Source organism: Oryx dammah, unplaced genomic scaffold (genome assembly GCF_014754425.2).
Source record: "Oryx dammah isolate SB20612 unplaced genomic scaffold, SCBI_Odam_1.1 HiC_scaffold_6, whole genome shotgun sequence".
Lineage (NCBI taxonomy): Eukaryota > Metazoa > Chordata > Mammalia > Artiodactyla > Bovidae > Oryx > Oryx dammah.
Window position 1 is genome coordinate 43,631,185 of NW_024070190.1, and position 23,354 is coordinate 43,654,538.

A 23,354-nucleotide genomic window follows, 5' to 3' on the forward strand; every position below is an offset into this window, starting at 1 on the left:
AACTCTTTTTTTTTTTTTCTAAAACATTATTACAGGATCAAAAGGCAGTTTTGATTTCAAAACTATCTCAATTCTCAGTGGCCAACAATTTTTCATCATTTATGGAATTATGGCTTCTTCCCTCATAGCTCAGTCAATAAAGAATCTGCCTGCAATGCAGGAGACACAGGTTTGATTGCTGGGTTGGAAGGATCTCTGGAGAAGGAAACGGCAACCCACTCCAGAATTCTTGCCTGGAGAATCCCATGGATGGAGGAGCCTGGCAGGCTATAGAGTCTGTGGGGTTGCAAGAGTCGGACAAGACTTAGTGACTAAACTACTACTGTAGAATTATGGAAACCCTGAAATGAATACTGAAAAAAAATTTAGAAAGAATATATTGAACATCCATTAGGATGGCTACTATCAAAAATAGGAAGGTAGAGAGGAGAGAAGAAACAGGGAAAGAGATGAAGAAGAGAAGGAAAGAAAGTTGTTGGCAAGGACATGGAGAAATTGGAACTTTTGTGCTCTGTGGAAAAGTAAAAGGCTATAGCTGCTAGGGAAAAAAGTTATAGAGATTCCTCAAAAGGTTAGATATAGAGTCATCATATGAATAGCAATTCCACTTCTAAATACTATATATATGTATATATACACAAAAGCTTTGGAAGCAGACTCTCAAATATTTGTATACCAGCATTATTCACAGTAACCAAAATGTAGAAGCAACCCAAGTGTCCACTGGCAGACAAATGAATAAACCAAATGTTGCATATATGTACATACAATGAAACACTGTTCAACCTTAGAAAGGCAGGAAATTCTGACATATGATACAGCGTGGATGAACCTTGAGGACCATATGCTAAGTGAAATAAGCCAGTCACAAAAAGATGAATATTGTATCCTGCCATGTAGTATATGAGATAACCAGAGTAGTCAAATTTAGAGAGACAGGAAGTAGAATAGTTTGACCTGGCCTGGGGAAGAAGGGAATAGGGATATGTAATGAGTACAGAGTTTCAGTGTTGCAAGATGAAAAAAGTTCTGGAGATTGGTTACACAACAATATGAACGTATTTAACACTACTTCAGTTCAGTTCAGTAGCTCAATTGTGTCAGCAAAGTAATGTCTCTGCTTTTTAATATGCTGTCTAGGTTTGTCATAGCTTTTCTTCCAAGGAACAAGTGTCTTTTAATTTTATGGCTGCAGTCACCATCTGCAGTGATTTTTGGAGCCCGCAAAAATAAAGGTGTCACTGTTTCCATTGTTTCCCCATCTGTTTGACATAAAGTCATGGGACAGGATGCCATGATCTTCCTTTTTTGAATGTTGAGTTTTAAGCCAGCTTCTTCACTCTCCTCTTTCACTCTCATCAAGAGGCTGTATAGTTCCTCTTCACTTTCTGCCATAAGGGTGGTGTCATCTGCATATCTGAGGTTACTGATAATTCTCTCAGCAATCTGGATTCCAGCTTGTGCTTCATCCAGCCCAGCGTTTCTCATGATGTACTCTGCATAGAAGTTAAATAAGCAGGGTGACAGTATACAGCCTTGACTCCTCTCCTAATTTGGAACCAGTCTGTTGTTCCATATCCGTTTTCTAACTGTTGTTTCTTAACCTGCATACAGATTTCTCAGGAGGCAGGTCAGGTGGTCTGGTATTCCCATCTCTTTCAGAATTTTCCACACTTTATTGTGATCCACACAGTCAAAGGCTTTAGTATAGTTAATGAAGCAGATATTTTTCTGGAATTAAGAATTTTCCACACTTAGTAATTTAACACTACTTAGCTGAACATTTGGAGAAGGCAATGGCACCCTACTCCAGTAATGTTGCCTGGAAAAGCCCATGGATGGAGGAGCCTGGTAGGCTGCAGTCCATGGGGTCACTAAGAGTCGGACACCACTGAGCGACTTCACTTTCACTTTTCACTTTCTTGCATTGGAGAAGGAAATGGCAACCCACCCCAGTGTTCTTGCCTGGAGACTCCCAGGGACGGGGGAGCCTGGTTGGCTGCCATCTATGGGGTCGCACAGAGTCGGACACGACTGAAGCGACTTAGCAGCAGCAGCAGGAGCAGCTGTACATTTAAAAGTGGTTAAACATAGAAAGTTTATATGTATTTTACTGAAATTAATTTTTTTCATGTAAAGCATATACTGGAGATGTAAAGACAGTTCCAAAACCCAGTCAGCCCTAACATCCAGTGATACAAAGGTAGAAGATGAGTTTGTGATTGAGAAGAGAGTCTAAGACCAGTTTCCATCCCAGTTACCTGTCGCTTGGGAAACAGGCAGGGTTGTGTATATGACAGAGGGTGTGGGTGAGAAGGAGGAGGTGTGAAACATTTACTCTAAAGACGCTCTGTATTCCCCCACTACTAAATCATTTGCAGAACTAGAGGGAAACCTGGCAGTGTCTTATCTAAACTGATGATGAGCCATCATCTGTTAATCCAAGTGAAAGCCTCTGACAGTATTAATGATACACAGTCTCATATAATCCTCAGGAAAAAATAAATAAATCACTTGAGGTCTTCAGAGCAGAAAAGATCCAAACATTCAGAGCCTATTTCACAACAAACATCCAATATCCAAGCATTTGCTGCCACTTTCTGGGAGGGCCCAGCACTGTCTGCCATCTACTCTGATGGCGTTTGGTTGGTCTCTCTGGGGAGTGGGGCTAAGGAAATGTCGGTGACATCAATATCTCAGTGTCAGTCTCAGCAAGACCTGTGTGGACTTAATCTTCTTATCCATAAAGCACAGAGACAGAAGAGTTGATATAAACTGAGCGAGCAGTTAGGAAATCTAGAGAAGAGAAAAAGACTGGATCCAAAAAGGCTATTTCATTTCATTAGAGCTTGATGAAGCAAGAGAAAACTGGATTTTGACTAACAGTGGTGGTCATCTTAATAATGATGATTATAGTATAAGGGGTGTTTCTGAGTGTATTTATACTTGTATTAATAATAGGCCACCTAAACTTGAGTTTTGTTGCTGTTAGAAAACACCTACTTCTATATTAGACTGTGAAGACCAAGATCTTTTCTTACCTTATATTCCATTGTTTGAAATATTCCTGGATATATCCTTGAAATCTCAAATCCTTATCACTGAAAGAATCATTTGTTTGCATGTGTTTTATGGATTATTTTTTTAATTTTTTAAAAAATTGAAGTATAGTTGATTAACAATGTTGTTAATTTATTTTGTGCAGCAAAGTGACATATGTTTTTTCATTTTCTTTTCCATTATGGTTTATCATAGGATATTGAATATAATTCCCGGTTCTATACAGTAGGACCTTGTAAGCCCAAATTCTCATTCTATCTCTCCCCTATCTTGCCTCCATGTTGCTTTATGGATTTCTTAAGGCATGAAAAAGTCAGGCATTCTTATAAAAACAAAAAAAGGAGGTATTGATACATATTACAGCATGGATGAAGGTTGAAAACATGCTAAGTAGAAGAAGCCAGACACAAAAGGCCACATATTGTATGATTCCATATGTATAAAGTGTTTGAAGTCAGAAAATCCATAGAGACAGAAAGTAGATTAGTGGTTGCCAGCAGGTTGAGGGGACAGAAAAAGTGACTGTTTAATGTATGGGGTTTCTTTCAGTGATTGTTAAAAAACATGATTCAACTGAGTAAATTTGAAGATTTAACTGCCTTTATTCAGCAACAATTCATGAATCAGTCAGCATCCCATCTAACATGTAGAAAAGTGCTCCCAGGAGCTGTAGAGAAAGAAAGACATTGATAGGCAGAACGGGGTGGGAAAAGGATGTTCCTAGCAGAGTGGATTGTTCCAGGCAAGCTCCCCTTCCTTTGGGAGAAGTCTGGTGTGCGTTAGGCAGATTACTTCCCTAGTGCTGACCAGGTAATTCCAGATTGACTAGTTCAAGGTCACGTTCCTGGGAGACACTGAACTACAATTGGTTAGGACTTCTCCGGTAGCTCAGAAGGTAAAGTGTCTGTCTACAATGCGGGAGACCTGGGTTCGATCCCTGCGTTGGGAAGATTCCCTGGAGAAGGAAACAGCAAACCATTCCAGTACCCTTGCCTAGAAAATCCCGTGGACGGAGGAGCTTGGTGCAGGCTACTGTCCATGGGCTTGCAAAGAGTCGGGCACGACTGAGCAACCTCACTTCTAAGTCTTGGTGGGTCTTAGCACAAGTGTTCTGTTTGGGGCCTGTTTTTTCTTTTTCTAACAGAAAGATGAAAATGTTCTAAGTTGATACTATGGCTGCACGACTTTGTGAATATACTAAAAACCCGCTGAATTGCACACTTTAATGGCACACAGCTTTATGGTATGTGACTTATATCTCAGTACACCTATTATAAAAATAAAGTATCTGAGAAGACTTGCAGTTGTCAGGGAGGAAGAAATTTTCCTCTATCTTTCTAGGTTCTTCTGGCTGTACTAAAAATTAAACTGACATGAGACAGATTAACAGGAGGAAATCAAACAAAAGTTTAATAAGACGTGTACATGGAAGAGACCAGGAAAACTGAGATACTTGCCAAAATGGGTGAAATTCTCACTTTAGATATCATCTTAAGACAAAAGAGGAAGCTGGGAGTAGGGGTTAGGGACTTCGGCAAGGAGAAAGACAATTCACATGGAGATGAAAATTTAAATGTTTGGTAAACAAGTGTTTGGCGGACTAGGCAGAGAAAATAGGATACAGAGTGGACTCTGATCTCTAATCCCTGCTGAGTTTCCCCATACCACAGTTCAGTTCTGTTCAGTTCAGTCGCTCAGTTGTGTCCGACTCTTTGCAGCCCCATGGACTGTAGCACGCCAGGCCTCCCTGTCAATCACCAACTCCCAGAGTTCACTCAAACTTATGTGACTGAGTCAATGATGCCATCCAACCATCTCATGCTGTGTCATCCCCTTCTCCTCCCACCTTCAATCTTTCTCAGCATCGGGGTCTTTACAAATGAGTCAGTTCTTTGCATCAGAGGGCCAAAGTATTGGAGCTTCAGCATCAGTCCTTCCAATGAATATTCAGGACTGATTTCCTTTAGGATGGACTGGTTGGATCTCCTTGCTATCCAAGGGACTCTCAAGAGTCTTCTCCAACACCACAGTTCAAAAGCGTAAGTTCTTTGGTGCTCAGGTTTCTTTATACAACTTTCACATCCATACATGACTACTAGAAAAACCATAGCTTTGACTAGATGGACCTTTGTTGGCAAAGTAATGTCTCTGCTTTTTAATATGCTTTCTAGGTCGGTCATAACTTTTCTTCCAAGGAGCAAGTGTCTTTTAATTTCATGGCTGCAGTCACCAACTGCTATGATTTTGGAGCCCCCAAAAATAAAGTCTCTCACTGTTTCCATTGCTTTCCCATCTACTTGCCATGAAGTGATGGGACCAGATGCCATGATCTTCGTTTTCTGAATGTTGAGCTTTAAGCCAACTTTTTCACTCTCCTCTTTCACTTTCATCAAGAGACTCTTTAGTTCTTCTTCACTTTCTGCCATAAGGGTGGTGTCATCTGCATATCTGAGGTTATTGATATTTCTCCCAGCAATCTTGATTCCAGCTTGTGTTTCTTCCGGCCCAGCATTTCTCATGATGCACTCTGCATAGAAGTTAAATAAGCACAGTGACAATATACAGCCTTGACGTATTCCTTTTCCTATTTGGAACAAGTCTGTTGTTCCATGTCCAGTTCTAACGGTTGCTTCCTAACCAGCATACAGATCTCTCAAGAGGCAGGTCAGGTGGTCTGGTATTCCCATCTGTTTAAGAATTTTCCACATTTTGTGGTGATCCACACAGTCAAGGTTTCGGCATAGTCAATAAAGCAGAAGTGGATTTTTTCTGGAACACTCTTGCTTTTTCGATGATCCAGCAGATGTTGGCAATTTGATCTCTGGTTCCTCTGCCTTTTCTAAATCCAGCTTGAACATCTGGAATTTCACAGTTCATGGACTGTTGAAGCCTGGCTTGGAGAATTTTGAGCATTACTTTGCTAGCATCTGAGATGTGCAATTGTGCAGTAGTTTGAGCATTCTTTGGCATTGCCTTTCTTTGGGATTGGAATAAAAACTGACATTTTCCAGTCCCGTGGCCACTGCTGAGTTTTCCAAATTTGCTGGCATATTGAGTGCAGCACTTTCATGGCATCATCTTTTAGGATTTGATCTGGAATTCCATCACCTCCACTAAGCTTTGTTCATAGTGATGCTTCCTAAGGCCCACTTGACTTTGCATTCCAGGATATCTGGCTCTAGGTGAGTGATCACACTATCGTGATTATCTGGGTCATGAAGATCTTTTTTGTACAGTTCTACTGTATATTCTTGCCACCTCATCTTGCCACCTTCTGCTTCTGTTAGGTCCATTCCATTTCTTTCCTTTACTGTGCCTATCTTTGCATGAAATGTTCCCTTCGTATTCCTAATTTTCTTGAAAAGATCTCTAATCTCTCCCGTTCTATTGTTTTCCTCTGTTTCTTTGCACTGATCACTGAAGGAGGCTTTCTTATCTCTCATTGCCATTCTTTGGAACTCTGCATTCAAATTGGTATATCTTTCCTTTTCTCTTTTGCCTTTAACTTCTCTTCACAGCTATTTGTAAGTCCTCCTCAGACAACCATTTTGCCTTTTTGCAATTCTTTTTCTTGGGGTTGGTCTTGATCCGTGCCTCCTGTACAATGTCAGGAACCTCCGTCCATAGTTCTTCAGGCCCTCTGTCTATCAGATCTAATCCCTTGAATCTATTCATCACTTCCACTGCATAATTGTAAGGTATTTGATTTAGATCACACCTGAATGGTCTAGTGGTTTTCCCTACTCTTCAATCTAAGTTTGAATTTGGCAATAAGGAGTTCATGGTCTGAGCCACAGTTAGCTCCTGGTCTTGTTTTTACTGACTGTATAGAGCTCCATCTTTGGCTGCAAAGAATATAATCAATCTGATTTTAGTATTGACCAACCAGTGATGTCCATGTGTAGACTTTTCTCTTGTGGTATGGTATCCCCATACCACATCTAACCCATATTCTTTCCAAATATCTAGTGATAGCTATATCAAAGAATAGACCCTCTATCTAAATTCTTCTTTTAAAAAAAAATTATTGATCATTTATTTGGCTACAGGGTCTAGGTTGCAGCACAAAGGATCTTTAGTTGAGGCATATGGGATCTAGAACCAGGACCGCCTGCACTGGGAGCCTGGAGTCTCAGTCACAGCACCACCTGGGAAGTCCCTTTATATAATTTCTTTTAGACAGTTAGGGGGAAGGTCAAAGGTTCTTCCTGGGCCTTGATTGTTTGCAGCTTGAAAGAAATCTGCATGCCAAAGAGACACATTTTGGGGTGACAAAATTTGTTCCCTTACAAAATTTTATGAAAAAGTATTTTTATATCTCAAGGAAATTAAAGGAAACAAATTCAATTCTGTATTTTTTTCCAACGTCGTATCAAAATCTATCACTTATTAAACATGCATTGAAAAAATAAAAAACAAACAAACAAACAAACATGCATTGAGTACCTGTTCTGTGCCTGGAGATTAGTAGATGTGATCTTAGGAAGGAGAAAAATATTTTCCTCTACCCTCCTAGGTTTAGTTTCTGGAGTTCTGCAAATTAAATGGACAAAAGACAGATTAACCAGATGAAGGATATGTATGTTAATAGAAGCCTTCATAGAAAAGAAGTGAAGACCCAAAGGGGGCAGTTAAACTCTGGAGGCTTATATGCCATTTTAACAAGGAATAATAAAGTTGTGGGAAAGTGACAAGATAAAGGAAAGGGGGCTTGAGTTCTAGGGGTGGTAAATTGTGGGAAGGTAAATACATGCAGGTATCGGGTACATGGAGAGCTATTGAAAAGGAAGAGTAGTTTAGTAAGCTCTGTTAGGCAGATTAAACTCAGATCATCTCTGTTGATTAAGAGGCATTCTCCTCTTCCTGGAAAGGGAGAGGAGACACCTTTACAAAGGGAAATGTGTGCCCCGTTTTTAGAGAAGAGCAGAACAGAGAGCTCAATACAATCCTTAAGTCAAAGAGGCCTATTTGGGGGCGGCACGTGCTGTTCTCCTTCAGCTGCTTCTCTCAGAAGCTAAAAGACTTTTCAAAAGATAGGCATCTATGGGACAAAAAAGGATGCTGGCAAGCCTTGCTTAAATGTCTTTCTGGTGCTTTCTCTGTGATTCGTTTACTCATCATTTTCTTTTTCTTGTTGCTGTTTACACTAGGAAATAAGGATGAAGTACAAGAGAATAGAATGAGAAAACATACAAATCTTAAAATGTGTGTTTTAAATACAAGTTATTAGCACATTGAAGTCTTCATCTTCGGAAATCTTGTTTGTTCTTGGAAATTTTTAAACCTAGTAATAACTTAGAGGTGAAATTTAATATAAATGGGAAGAATTAGAAGAAGATATCAGATTCCCTCTCAACGTTTAATTAATTTAGAATTTGTTTTCAATTTCAGCCATATCAGGGAACTAAACTAAAAGAATCATCATCTCTTACTATGTAGAAAACTTTGAGTGATGCCATGCACTTATTCTGTCACTCAGTGATAACCACCCCTGACATTTTTTAAGAAAAATAGAGAAAGGGGAGAGGTTGGAGGAGCTCAGTAACCAACTGCCCTTAATACATTTAAATGAAATGAAAAGTCTGCTGTTTATTACAGCATAGCAAATAGCATAGTAACATAGCAAATGGAGATGAATTCACTTTGGGGAGTTGCAGAAACGATCTTGTTTTGGTGACTATTTTGTAAAGGAACTTGGCTCCTATTCAGCTTGGTTTTGCAGTGAGAATTAAGAGGAGATAAGCCAGCAATTCCACCGTTTCCCAGCAGAGGGAGCTGTTTTGTGCAGGTCCCTGTTTTTCAACATGGCACTCACGCGTTTCCGTTAGGTCCTGTCACATATCATGTGTCTCCATCAGCTACCGCACCCCTGCCTCTCTTTTGCTGCTGAGCTCAGCCACAGGCCTTCTGAAGTTTCGCAGATTCGGCCCACACTCTGTACCACTTTTGCATCCATCCTAAGAACTGCCGATTTTAGCAGCTTCCTGAAAATGAAAGTGAAGTCGCTCAGTCGTGTCCAACTCTTTGCGACCCGCAGACTGTAGCCCACCAAGCTCCTCCATCCATAGGATTCTCCAGGCAGGAATGCTGGAGTGGGTTGCCATTTCCTTCTCCAGGGGATCTTCCCGACCCAGGGATCGAACCCAGATCTTTCACATTTTGGGCAGACGCTTTAACCTCTGCACCACCAGGGAAGCCCTTAAATGCAAGAATACAGTCTCTCAGAAAACCTCCTATAGAGACACAGAACTTTAGATCCAAGTACTAACATCAAAGATTTCAAGGGAGGAAAGGAAGCCAGGTTGAAAGAAGAAGGGGGAGGAGGCGGGAGGGAGGGGTGAAAGGGGTGGCCTTACAGACGTCTCCTGCCACCTACAGATACCCAGGCGTTATGGGACTTTCCCCTGGGCCTCCAGAGAAGGGGGGACTGGAACTCGGCCCTACCAGAAATCAGACCAGACCAGAACCAGAATTCGCGTTCTCTGCCAAGAGGGAGGGGATCAGTCTCCAATCCTCAGCTCAGGCTGAGGGCCCTTCGACCAGATTCCTGCGTCCAGGACCGGGGGACTAGAAAAACAGGGAAGGATAGGAAGGGTTAAGGAGAGGAAAGAGAGAGGGAAGGGGAGAGAGGTCAATAAAGTCTCTTGTTCCTTACCGGTCGGGGCACTCTGGCCAGTTGTCCGCGTCGGAGGAGACCAGGGACAAAAGGGTCCTAGTTGTGGCCGCTGGGTCTGGTCCATTGGCAGGCAAGCTGGCCCCTGAGTACCCCGAGTGGTCAGGATGTCAGTCTCAGCGAAGAAGAGTCCCCGCCAGAGTCGCCATTTGTTGCAGGAAGGCGGACCCCTTCCAGGGCCCGAAACTGGGCTCTTGTCTAACACTCAGAAATGAATTGTCCGAGGAGACACATGTGCTGACAAAGCAAGAGACTTTATTGGGAAAGGGCCCCTGGGTGGAGAGCAGTAGGGTAAGGGGACCCAGGAGAACTGCTCTGCCGCGTAGCTCGCAATGTTGGGTTTTATGGTGATGGGATGGTGATAGCACCTTCCTAGAGTTCACCAATAGGTTAGGGTCTGCATGTCTTTTCTACCCAAACTATTTAATAATGTCTTTGTGAGATGCGGTCATCTCATGTATCTTTACATGTCTCTATGATGATGTAATAGGTGGCACTTGTGTTTAATAAATGCCATGCACCATTCTTAAGACTGTGCTTATTAACTAACTTAATGCTCATGATGATTCTATAGTATAGATATCAATATTATCATTACCTAATTTTGCAGATACAGAAAAATTAAATACACTTTCCTAAGCTTATGCAGCTGGTATGGAGCAGGCCTGGGATATGAATCTAAGCAGTCTGGCTTTAGAATATTAGCTCTCAGCTCCTGAATATCCTGACCACAATACACTCCATCTCTTAGTACACTATGAGGTACTCCAGAAAAGCGCTAATAGTAAAAATTAAAATTGTGTTTGCGCTGCTTAGAAGTTCAGGGGCAGCATGGTCTAGTCTAGCAAGGGAATCATGAACTTAAGAGTCAAATTACTGCACCTTTGTGACCTTTTGACAACTTACTTTGATCTGTTTGGGTTTTAGTCTCCTCATCTGTAACATAAAGAAGAAAGTATTAGTACTTCTTATTAAGGTTTTTGTAGGAGTTAAATGAGATAAGAGATATGAAATACAGTGAGCTTCCCTTTTCCTTTCCATGTGACTTCCCTCATTTGTCCCCTTGGCAGTTCTGTGATGGAGGCACTGGAGGTGTTATATCCATTATACAGATGAGAATATAAATCCATAAAGGTGTGGTTTACTGTATTTCATTGCTTTGAGATAATTCTTGACCATGATCTCTTCGGGTATTTCTTCTGCTTTATTTTCTCTCTTCTCCTTCCGTGATTCCAGTCCGCTGTCCTGTATCATCCCACAGCTCCTGTGGGCTCCGTTCTTTCCTCCCATTCTTTTTAGCTTTGTGTTTCAGTTTGGATCGTTCAGACCAGTGCATCTTTCTTTCATTTCACTGATTCTCCACACAGCTGTGTAACTTACTGATAAGTCCGTCAAAGAAATGCTTCATTTCTTTTTAATTTTATTTTCCTAATTTAATTTTTATTTTATATCGGAGTGTAGTTGATTTATAATATTGTGTTAGTTTCAGGTGTACAGCAACGTGATTCAGATTTACATATATCCATTCTTTCTTAGATTCTTTTCCCATATTGGTTATTACAGAATATTGAGCAGAGCTCCCTGTGCTATGCAGTAGGTCCTTCTTTATTCTCTATTTTATATATAGTAGTGTGTATATGTTAATCCAAAACTAATAATTTATCCCATCCTCCACCTTTCCCTTTTAATGACCTCAAGATTTTTTCGAAGTCTGTGAGCCTGTTTTCAGTTTTAAACAAGGTTGTTTGTGTCATCTTTTAGATTTCACATATAAATGATAATCATGTGGTATTTGTCTTTCTCTGCGTGACTTACTTCACTTAGTATGATAATCTTCACTTAGTATGATAACCGTCCGTGTTGCTAGAAATGGCATTGTTTTATTTTTTATGGCTGAGTAGTATTCCATTGTATATATGTACCATGTCTTCTTTTTTTTAATTATTTATTTTAATTGGAGGTTAATTACTTTACAATATTGTGGTGGTCTTCACCACACATCGACATGAATCAGCCATGGGTGTCCCTCTGGGTTGTCCCAGAGCACCAGCTTTGAGTGCCCTGCTTCATGCATTGAACTTGCACTTGTCATCTGTTTCACATATGGTGATATACATGTTTCAATGCTATTCTCTCATATCATCCCACCCTCGCCTTCTCCCACATAGTCCAGAAGTCTGTTCTTTACATCTGTGTCTCTTTTGCTGTCTTGCATATAGGGTCGTCGCTACTGTCTTTCTAAATTCCATATATATGAGTTAACATACTTTATTGGTATTCCATTGTATATATGTACCACATCTTCTTTATCCATTCATCTGTCAGTGGGCCTTTAGGTTGTGGATGCTTCATTTTGGGGTTGTTGTTTTTTTTTTACTTGTTTTTTTTTTTTTTTTATTTTACTTTACATTTCTGTATTGGTTTTGCCATACATTGACATGAATCCACCACGGGTGTACATGCTTTGTGGTTTTCTTCTTGAGTGTTTCCATTTGACAGAAACTCCTTGGCTTCTGATGCATGTTGTTCCTCTGTTCTGCTGGATAGAATGTAGACACTCTGCAGACACCGAGGGAGATATCCATACCTGGAAACAGGCATGCTTCTTCTTCCATCAGGCTACAGATGTGGCCAGATAAACCAGTTGAGTCCAGAGTTGATCTAGATTACATTTTGTCTGCACCACAGGCTTCACCTCCCACTAGAGGGGACTGCATCACCTTATGCTAAAGTGGGCCCAGCAAGTCAGAGATCTTCCTTGGTTGGCGTGCTCTGCCCTCAGCTCTCCCTGCACACTTGTACACAGAGTTCAACTCTGACCAAGCTCCTGGGCCACCTCAGGAGCTGACCACAGCTGCTTCTTCCACTAGGCTGGGCTCATGTGGGGATGAGGGGTCTCTCATTCTGGGTCTGCTTCACTCTTAGGTCCCGTGCCTAGGCCTCAGACCTGGGGCTGTCTCGGGATCCGTGCCTTTTCTACCATGGCAACTAACCCTGGCCTTGTATCTGTGGTTGTGATCTAAGGTGGCCTCAGTATTCAGCAGCATGAAGTAGGATTTCAGTTTCCTGGTCAGAGATTGAAGTCAGGCCACAGCAGTGAGAATGCTGAATCCTAGTCCCTACATCATGGTGACCAATAGCCAGTGACAAGGCACTGGCCCGTTGTCTTTGTAGAAATGAATTTCCACAAAGAGAAAGTGGTGAAACAGTAGATGGTGGTGGTTTAGTTGCTAAGTCATGTCTGACTCTCTGTGACCCCATGGACTGTAGCCCACCAGGCCCCTCTGTCCATGGGATTTCCCAGGCAATAATATTAGAGTGGGTTGCCATTTCCTTTTCCAAGGGATCTTCCTAACCCAGGGGTCGAACTCAAGTTGCTTGCATTGCAGGCATATTCTTTACCATCTGAGCCACCAGTTCAGTTCAATTCAGTTCAATTGCTCAGTCGTGCCCGACTCTTTGCGACCTGAAGCACCTAAATAAGTGTTTATTAGAAGGGAAAAGAGTGCGTGTGAATAGACTCACAGGTGAATTCAGAAAGTGTTGCACCTTTTTTTTTTTGGTAGTTTGGATCACTTTTCTGGGGCATTTCTTCTGGGTTTCCTCTAGCCAGTCTTGCTTTGCCTGGCTCTGAGTCCATATTTGGTTTAAGTCAGGGTCCTCCCCTGTGTGTGCATGCGTCTCTTAGGCAAGGTGGCCTCTAGCGAAGAGGACTGTGAGAAGGTTGACATTGCCTACTATGGGGTGGTAGCCCTTCCCTTTTGGCTCCCAAAGAGCCTTTCTGTGCATGTGTAGTTGGGAAGGTTTCCTTGATCTCAAGAATGAGGAATATGTGGTCTCTTATCTTTTTCCAGACAGGGCTCAGCTTCTCCTCCCTGCTGCTACTATCTTCGTCCTGGAGTGTCTGTCCACAGGGGACAGAATCCAGCTGCTCTGTCTGGGGATCCTCTGTCTCCGGCCTCAGTGGTAGATTTGAAAGTTCCTCATACATACAGGCAGCCTGCATCCCAGAAAGCAGGCACGTTGGTCACATTTCCTGAGCCACTAGTGAGGTCTCCTAAATAAGCCTTTTGATCTCTCACATCGTTGGACTCTTGATTTGTTGGGATTCCATAATGTTGTGGTTCACTCGTGTATTGGAAATCCAACACTGGGCCTGGTGCCTAGTAGGACATAAAAGATCTTTATTGGTTAACTGAGGAACCTAGATAGAAACGTCCTGTTGACTGTCCAAAGGTCCCACTCTCATTTTGACTTGTTCCTAATTGACAGAAGAGGTCACTGCCTGACTCAGGAGTACAAAAGTATGCATTTCCTTTAGAAGCTCCACTGGACAGAGTTGAGAAACATAGTCTTTAAGCAAAGCTATTATGATCTCTGACTGAAAATACACACACTCACACACCCCATCTCTGAGGGTCTAGAAAACTGAATTCTGATTCTGCCTCTCATTAACTGTCTCTTAATATGCAGATTACCCACCAGATCTATTCCTCAGTTTAGTTATCTAATAGGATTAATGATGTGTATCTTACTTCAATACATGGTTGTGAAGGTAAAATGAAATTACATAAGTAATTTAAAACACTTTCTAAGTGCTATAGAAGTATAAAGTATTCCTCTAGGAGGGGTCAGAAAGGTGTAGAAAAAAGTGGGAGTTTGAATTTCAAGGCACCCTTTTGACATCTACGCATCACCATAAGATAGAGTCCATGAATATGGAAGAGGACAAAATTAGAAATAGAGCTCTTCCTCTCACTAAAATTAGCCTACTTGTGATAAAGGTTAATTAAGTCCTTCTCCACCAGGCAAGGACACATTTTTAAAGGGAAATAGCATGTCAGCCCTGACTTGTGCTGGGGAGTGATGAGGTCTTCATGTCATATCTCACTTTGAGCTCAGTAAGCTCTCCTGTTTCCTATAGACCTAACCTGATGTTCCATTTCCTGTCTCAGGCCTAGAATTCTTCCACAGCACTGCTTAATTCATTTATATACTTGTACTCAAACAACAGAGACAAGTTCAGTTCAGTTCAGTTCAGTCGCTCAGTCGTGTCTGACTCTTTGCAACCCCATGAATCGCAGCACACCAGGCCTCCCTGTCCATCACCAACTTCTGGAGTTTACTCGGACTCATGTCCATCAAGTCGGTGATGCCATCCAGCCATCTCATCTTCTGTCGTCCCCTTCTCTTCCTACCCCCAATCCCTCCCAGCATCAGGGTCTTTTCCAGTGAGTGAACTCTTCGAATCAGGTGGCCGAAGTATTGGAGTTTCAGCTTCAACATCGGTCCTTCCAATGAACACCCAGGACCGATCTCCTTTAGAATGGACTGGTTGGATCTCCTTGCAGTCCAAGGGACTCTCAAGAGTCTTCTCCAACACCACAGTTCAAAAGCATCAATTCTTCAGAGCTCAGCTTTCTTCACAGTCCAACTCTCACATCCATACATGACCACTGGAAAAACCATAGCCTTGACTAGATGGACCTTTGTTGGCAAAGTAATGTCTCTGCTAGAGACAAGTAAGACCATCAGAAAAGTCATCAAGAAGTTTCTTTCTGCCAACTTCATTCATACCCCAAATCATCTGCACCAAAGAGTGCCAAAGTACACACAAGGCACAGCCTATATAGTTTTACTTCCTTTGCCTGGATTCAATCCCTGGATCGGAAAGAGCCCCTGGAGAAGGGAATGGCTACCCATTCCAGTATTCTTGCCTGGAGAATTCCATAGACAGAGGAGCCAGCAGGCTACAGTCCATGGGGTCACAAAGAGTCAGACACAGCTGAGTGACTAACACTTGTCACCTGTTACACACCATTGAAACCTTCAACCACAAGCTGATGAGTCTAGAGCACAGGTCAACCAACTACTGCCTACAGGCCAAATCCAGCTTGCCAACTGTTTTATAAATAAAGTTTTATTGGAACACAGTCACTCCCATTTCTGTGCCTATTGCATGGGGCTTTATCACTCCAAAGGCAACACTGACAAATTGCAGTACAAGTGGTATGACCTGCAAAGCCAGAAACATTTGCTATCTGGCCCTTTGCAGAAAAGGTGTGTCTACCGCTTGGTCAAGAGCAATATTAGGCCTGTCCACTCCCCACCAACATTACTAAGCCACATTTGATTTATTCAGATCTCTTTCTCCTTCTTTGATTTAATGAACTAATTATTATGGAACTGATTTATGCAATAGCACCTAAGAATAATGAGATAAAGAATTGTTCAGATGTGAGAATGTATAATAATATAAAGTATTTAACTAGGAAAGTTCATAGAAAATACCAAAAAAAAAAAAAAAAAGTGATAACACTCTGTAAGGATGCAGTCAGCCAGCCAAATCTAAAATGTAGAAAACTCTTCATAATAAACCACCCAGTTTTTCCAGAAAATACCTGGGCATGGAAAATCAAAAGTGGAATAGGGCACCTGCAGAGATTCAAAGAAACTTAAGGTATATTTCAACCTAATGCAACTTGTGGATCTTCTTTTTGTTTAAACAGTTGATTTTTCTGTATTGATCTGTGTCCACACATCTCGCAAGCCCTCTTCTTCTAATATCCAAAGGTTCTTTTGGATTTTCTTTTTACTTTATGAAAAAAAATTTGGCCACACAGCTTGCAGGATCTTAGTTCCCCACACAGGGATCCAGCCTGCACCCCCTGCAGTGGAAGCACAGAGTCCTAACCACTGGACTACCAGGGAGGTCCCAAGATGTGTATCTTCTATTTGAACAACGCTATTGAGATGATTTAAACATTGAAGAGATCTTGGTGTTTTGAAGGAATTATTTGTACTTAGGTATAATGACAAATTGCAGTACAAGTTTTATTTGTTTATAAATATCCTTATCTATTCAAGATAATTAAATTATGGTATGGTATTTATGGGTAAAATAATATGATGCCCAGGATTTTCTTTCTACTGTCCAACTCCTTCAGTCAGAAAAATATAGTAGAGAATATAGAAGGAATAATATTGGCAAACGTTTAATGATTACTGGGCCAGAGTGTTGAGTACCTTAAGCTCACTGTGGCTTTCTCTCAGACTTTGGTCTTTTTGAAAATTTTCACTATGAAATATTTTTTTCAAAAGCATGAACTGAACCTGAGTCTCCTGCATTGCAGGCAGATTTTTTACCATCTGAGCCTCCAGGGAAGCCATTAGTTTGAGTCATCTTTTAATTTGGATCCTGGTTTTGCTAGCTGTTTCTAATCTGTAGAATGGACACTGTGATTCAGATTATATATGATATTGTGAGGATTATGAAAACTCAGTGAGAGAGTAAAAAGTTTAACACGGCATAATTCATAGGAAATTAATCAATACCTGGTAGCTATTATTTTGTATTTGCTCTCACATGACAGGAATGTAAATACTTATGAGCCTAGTTCATTTATCATGTAATTGACTTCTGTGAATTGCAGACCTTAAACCCATATTGTTGCCAATCAAGAAGAAGGAGCCAAAACAGAGAATGTTTTCACTGTGTATACATATTTCCTTGACATTCTGGAAACAATCACAGAACCTGTCAGATAACATGGAGGAAAACTGTGGTACCCAGGGGATCGTGATTGGAAAGTCAGATTGTCCTGACAATACATCTGTCCTCAAAAGTAGTTTTTTTGTTTGTTTGTTTGTTTTAATCAACATAGTGGTTTTCTGTGAAATTGCTAACAAGTGCCTGTGAACACTTTTAAGCCCACTGTGCATGGGAAGCCGTGTGACATGTAGGACACTGACAAACTTCCCAGTGTGAGTTATTCTTGTCTCTCCTTGACAGCTTGCACTCAGATGACCTAGAGCTGGTTCTGAGTAGCATGACACCCCTTGCACTGCGTCTCAGCTGACTAATGCACCATTTAGTCAACCATTCAGTAGCCAGCATGCATCATTCACATTTATAGGAAAACAGATTGACTTAAAGGCACAGGATGTTAGAACAAAAAGCATCACCATCCCATCAAACAAATGAAATAAACTTGGACCCTTACCCCCACCGAGAGTGTCCCTTAAAATTCATCCCTTTGGGGTGGTCTCATTCTGAGTAAAATTACCATCAGACAAAGATGTTGGGAAGCATTCTGTTCACAATGGATATTTAAAAAATAAATAAATAAATAAAGAGAAATGTGAGATGTTCGAGAAGGCTGGGAAGCAATATTTTGCTTGAACTCAAAATAATAACACTGTACTCTCTGTTTCTGTTCTTCCACAGAATGACATCACTCCTCTACATGTTGCATCAAAAAGAGGAAATGCCAACATGGTAAAACTATTGCTTGACCGAGGAGCTAAGATCGATGCCAAAACAAGGGTAAGGGTGCAGCTTATGTACTTGCTTATGCTTATTTTCAGGAAGCAGGTCTGCTTCTACTAATACCTTTGTTGCTGGCTCAGCCCTGGCTTTGTTATTTCCTTTGTTGTAGTCTCTGAGAAAATGACTGCTAAGCTGATTCTTCTTATAATGGGATAATGATCCCCATTTATAAAGCTTTAATATACATTTAAATAGTACTGGGATTTAATTATAGAAACTAAGGCTTAGGTCCAGAGTTTTTGTTGAGTTAAATTTCTAAGTGTTTAATCACTACTTGATACTGCAGACAGAGCTATTGGGCCAGTTTGATACTAAAACTGACATTTTATTTAAAAACAGATCTGTCTCCCTTTGCACACTGCTGGTAGGAATGTAAAATGGTGCAGCCACTATGGGAAACAGTATGGAGGTTCCTCCAAAACCTAAAAATAGAACTAGCATATGACCCAGCAGTCTACTTTGGTATATACACCCCAAACAATTGAAAGAAGTATCTTAAAGCCATGTAATAGTCAAGAAGTGGAAGCAACCCAATATCCATGGATAGAAAATGGTTAAAGAAAATGTGTTATGTACATACAGTGGAATGTTATTCAGCCTTATAAGGAAGTCCTGTCACATTCCCCAGGATGAATGAGTCTTGAGAACATCATGCTAAGTGACAGAAGCCAGTCACGAAAGTACAAATACTGCACGGTCCCACTTAAGGAGGCACCAACAGTAAACACATAGAAATAGAATGGCGCTTGCTGGAGGCTTAGGGACAGGGAAATGGGGAGTTGTGGAGTGTCAGTATTGTGAGATAAAGTTTTAGAGATGTTATACAACACCATGAATATAGCTAATACTACTTAACTGTGCATTTAAAAGTGGTTAGAGTAAATTTTATATTGTTTTTTAAACCACAGTTTAACAAATTTTTTCAATATAGGTCGGTCTAGGCAGGTGTTTTGACATGTTAATTGTTTGGTGTGATGCACTGTGTGGGGAGGAGAAAGAAGTGAGACTTAGAATCAAGTTGGAATCCCAGAAAGTGAGCTTAGCTGGTTGACTTAGTTTGACAAGGCGATGTAACCTTCTGCATCCAATTTCTGTATCTGAAAATAAGATTAATGGCTTCCTCGAAGGCTTGTTGCAGGGATCAAGCTAATGTTTGTAAACTGTATTGGCATAACGTAGACCAGAAATAAATCCCAGCCATTACTAGTAGATGTACACCTCAGAGATATTGCAGCTTTGCTTCCAGACCACTGTGATGAAGCAGTATTGCAAGAAGGCGAGTCACAGAATTTTTGGCTTCCTAATGTGTATAAAAGTTATGTTTATACCATATTATAGTCCATTGTGTAAAAGCATTATGTCCTTAAGAATGTATATACTTTAAATTAAAAAGTACTTTATTGCTAAAAAAAAAAAAATATTAACTAGTATTAGAGCCTTTAGCAAGTTATAATCTTTTTGCAATAGTAACATAAAAATCACTGACCAGAGATCATCATAACAAGTATAAGAAGAAGAAGAAAGTTTGAAATGTTGCAAGAAGCACAAAAATGTGACACAGAGACAAAGTGAGGAAATATGGTTGGAAAATGGCCTTGCCTGATGAGGATAGCCACCAACCTTCAACTTGTTAAAGAAAGAGAGAGAAATGCAGTATCTGCAAAGAGCAATAAAGCAATGCACAGAAAAATGAGATGTGCCTGTATAATTCAGAGCTCCAGTTAACATTAAACTTCTGACCAGGGATTTTCTTTTTCAACATTTCATTTAAGAGCAAAATGTGCTCTTATAAATATCCTCCTCTCTAAGGGTTTTGGAGAGTTATCCCTGTCTTGTAATTGTATCTCCTGCAATCCTGTGGTTCCTTTTTCCAAGAATCCTGATATTTCTAAAACTGGTCCAGTAACCTGGACTTGGTTCCTGTAGTTTCTTGATTTAGTACTTTATCTTTCACTGCACATATTCACTCAAGCAATTAATGATTATTGAATGCCTACTGTGGGCCAGACATGGCTAAGTCATGGAGAAAGCCCACAAGCCCCCTCCCGTGTCCTCATGAGGCTGATTGATCATTTGCCTGTTGTATACTCTGACTTGAAGATAGCCCAGACCTGGGTATTTGACAGGAGACCAGACTTCTTTGTAGCTGTTGAACCTGAAAGTTTTATGCTTTATATGTAGCATAAAAGAAACAAGCTTTCTGGAGAGGGGAATGAAGGAAGATGAGGGCTGACCCCTACAAGACTGTCTGACTGGAGAAGTAAATTGAAGAGAGGTCTTATTGCATTGATCTGGCATTATTTGCTAAGAAGCCATCAGCAGTAGGCTAGACCTGTTGCTTTAAATGGCAGGGGTGTTCTGCTGAGTTCAGGAGCAGTTGCAAAAAAGAATAAGTTAGATAATCATCGCTTAATGCCTCTTGGTTACCTGTAGAGGTAAAGGGTCGTTTGTGAATACAGAAATTTTTGTGAAGAGTGAAGAGGGATACTGGAGCTGAGCAGAAGAGAGAAACTTGTATAGTTATACTTGGCTATCCAGCTGGATTTTAATGAAGTGTGTGGATTAGAAATGACCATATTTCTCCCTCCCTTGATACAGTCATCAATCACCAGAACAGCAAAATTGCTTGTCAGTAATTTTGCATCATTTATCAAACACTTACTTGTTCTATTTGGTACAACGGGAAGAGGACAGGGTATGTAGGAAATCCAGGTCCCATATTAAAGGGGCACGTGGTGTCACAGGGGAGGCTAGAATGAAACATACGAACACTTCTGGACAAAAGCATCAGACGTACAGAATACGGGACATAGGCGAATTCAATATACACTTAGTTGCTATGCCATTTTGCCTCCTTGTTCTGAAAGCCTATCTTATTTTAAACAAAATGTAGAGTCCTTTTTACCAGTCACTCAGTTTCAACGTGGAGTTGCTTTTCTCCTGTGTTATGTGAGTGCTGTGTGGATGTGAAGAAAAACTTAGAGAAACAGAATAGTCATTCTTCTCTTGTTGTCCTGCTTGGGGTGGACAGGTGGTGTCACTTGAGAACAAACTGAATTCCTGGGAGACTGTATGGAAGAAAACATAGTACATACCCCAAATATGTCAACTATTTTGTGTTCTCCTCATCAAAGCTTCCCTTCTCTATTGCTGAAATGACTGAGTAGTTACTCAGTGTGTGGGAGAAAAGGAGAGAGCCATGAAATTCAGAAAGCCCTAGGGACAAGCCTGAAAACGGAAAGCAATTTTTGTTCATAAATACAAGTTTTAATGATGCAATCCAGTAGCTCTTTAGAAAATAAATATTGTTATCTACCCATCTCCTTCCTGCCAGGTACTTCCTACTTGTATAGCTACCTTGTTGCATCAACAGTCTGACCTGCTACACCCCAACACCCTAGATTTAGAGATTTCACTCTGCACACTCCAAGGGACCTCCTCATTGGCTTGCTGTGTTCCGTGCGTGTGTTGCTAATCTAATAAAGGATTTGGTTCAAAAGCAGACTCTTCCTGCCCTTTCCATCCGGGAAGTAAACTTGAATTGTAGTCAGAGTGATTTAGGTTGGGATCTGAGCAAGACCTGACCGGCTGGAAAAGCAGGATGAGAGTGAATTTTTTTCTACCCTGGTGCCTGATCTCTGGTCTTAAGTGTGACTAGTAAGTGAAATCACGACCCTAGGAAAGCTCATCCTCCTGAGTCTTAGTTTCCATCTCAGTACAGATGGTGAGTTGTTCCGATGATTTCACAGGCTTTCCCCACTGCTGGGGCACTGGATGTTGTAACTTTAAGAATAATTAGCTACAGTGAAAGTCGGGGTGGTGATATATGTTGGGGTGATGTGACCAAGATGGCGAAGTATGAGACCCCAGCCCCCACCACCCACAAAGATCAACAGTTAGACAATGATACACTATCAAAAAGAGCTCAGGGAGAGCTTGGGAGTCCAACTGAGAAACTGCAGCAAGGACCTCCCTGGTGGTCCAGTGGCTAAGACTCCATGCTCTCAAATGCAGGGGGCCCAGGTTTGATCCCTGGTTGGAGAACTAGATTTCGCATGCCACAGGGAAGATCAAAGATCCCACGTACTACAGCTAAGACCTGACACGGCCAAATAAATAGATACTTTTTTTTAAATATAAGAAGAAACTTCAGCAGCACAGTGGAACAAAACACCGGAAAATACCTCACAAAAAGGTTGCTTGCAGCATCTGATCCCCTAGGCCAGTGCTACTCAGAGCCAAGGGTGAGCCTCCCCAAGTAGGAAGAAGTTTTCCTCACCAAGAAAAGGAGAATGGGGTGAGCAGCCAGCCTCCCCAGCCTTTCGGGAAACTGAGCAAAGGACCCACCTGGGTCTCACCCAACCAGAGGCTGGCAAAGCTGAGATGAATAGAGATGGGGAGGAGCAAGGAAACAGCAGGGGCTGCCAGCGTCAGCCACATGATAGGGATGACTGAGGCTCCCTGTGACCTGCTCTCAGACCCCAGCACCTTTCCCCCAGCCAGCACAGCCGACCCAGACCCCGTGTAAATGTCACTGGTTTTTGTCCCGTGGATATTCTCATTCGTGGACGCCAGCCATCTGAGCCCCTCCCTGCTCCTCACCTCCCACTGCCTTGCTGGGGCTCAGGATCCACACCTGCAGCCAGCCCAGACCTCTGTGGCCATGCAAGTACACGACACCAGCCTAGAGCCCTGAGGGTGACCCCCACTTCTGTGCCTGTGCTGGGGGCTGGCTCCTCCAGCTGTGCAGTTGCACACTGCCGGCCAGACCCTCATCTCAGGCTTCTGCTGCTGTACTGTACCTGTGGCAAGATCCTTCAATATGGAACAGCAAGTCAACAACCAAGGCCCTCACAACCGCCTGAGGGCCTGAACCTGGCTCTATTTCTAGTCAGCGGCCTCCATCACTCAGCATGTGCACACTCCCAACCAGACGCTCATGACCAGCCTCCACCGCCACACATGCTCCTGGGGAGACCCTGCAACCATAGAACACACCAGGGCCTCCACAGCTCCTGTGGGCCAGGCCTGGCCCTGTCTCCTGCCACTGACCTGCACCGCCAGGCTCATCTGCAAGGAACCCCTCCAGCTGGGCACCTGCATGCCTCCAGCTTGATGGCCAATACCAGCCTCCACAGCAATGCACGCATGGTGAGACCTTGCAGCCACTAATGAATGCTGACAGCCAAGGGACCCACAGCTGCCAGTGTACCTGCAGATGGCCCAGACCCTTGGCAGCTGGCCTTTGCCCCTACCTGTCTGTGTAAGTCTGAAATGAGCATTTGCGACTAC

The 23,354-nt window shown here is 41.9% G+C and overlaps 1 protein-coding gene across 1 annotated transcript in view; it reads left to right on the forward strand.

Annotated features, from left to right (window-relative positions):
* The window catches only part of ANK3 (ankyrin 3), a 372,120-nt gene that overhangs the window by 151,326 nt on the left and 197,440 nt on the right, over positions 1-23,354 (forward strand). Inside the window, exon 9 of the mRNA XM_040242313.1 lies at positions 17,961-18,059. Within this exon, the coding sequence (XP_040098247.1) occupies positions 17,961-18,059 (99 nt within the window). The remainder of the gene's footprint in view (positions 1-17,960; positions 18,060-23,354) is intronic.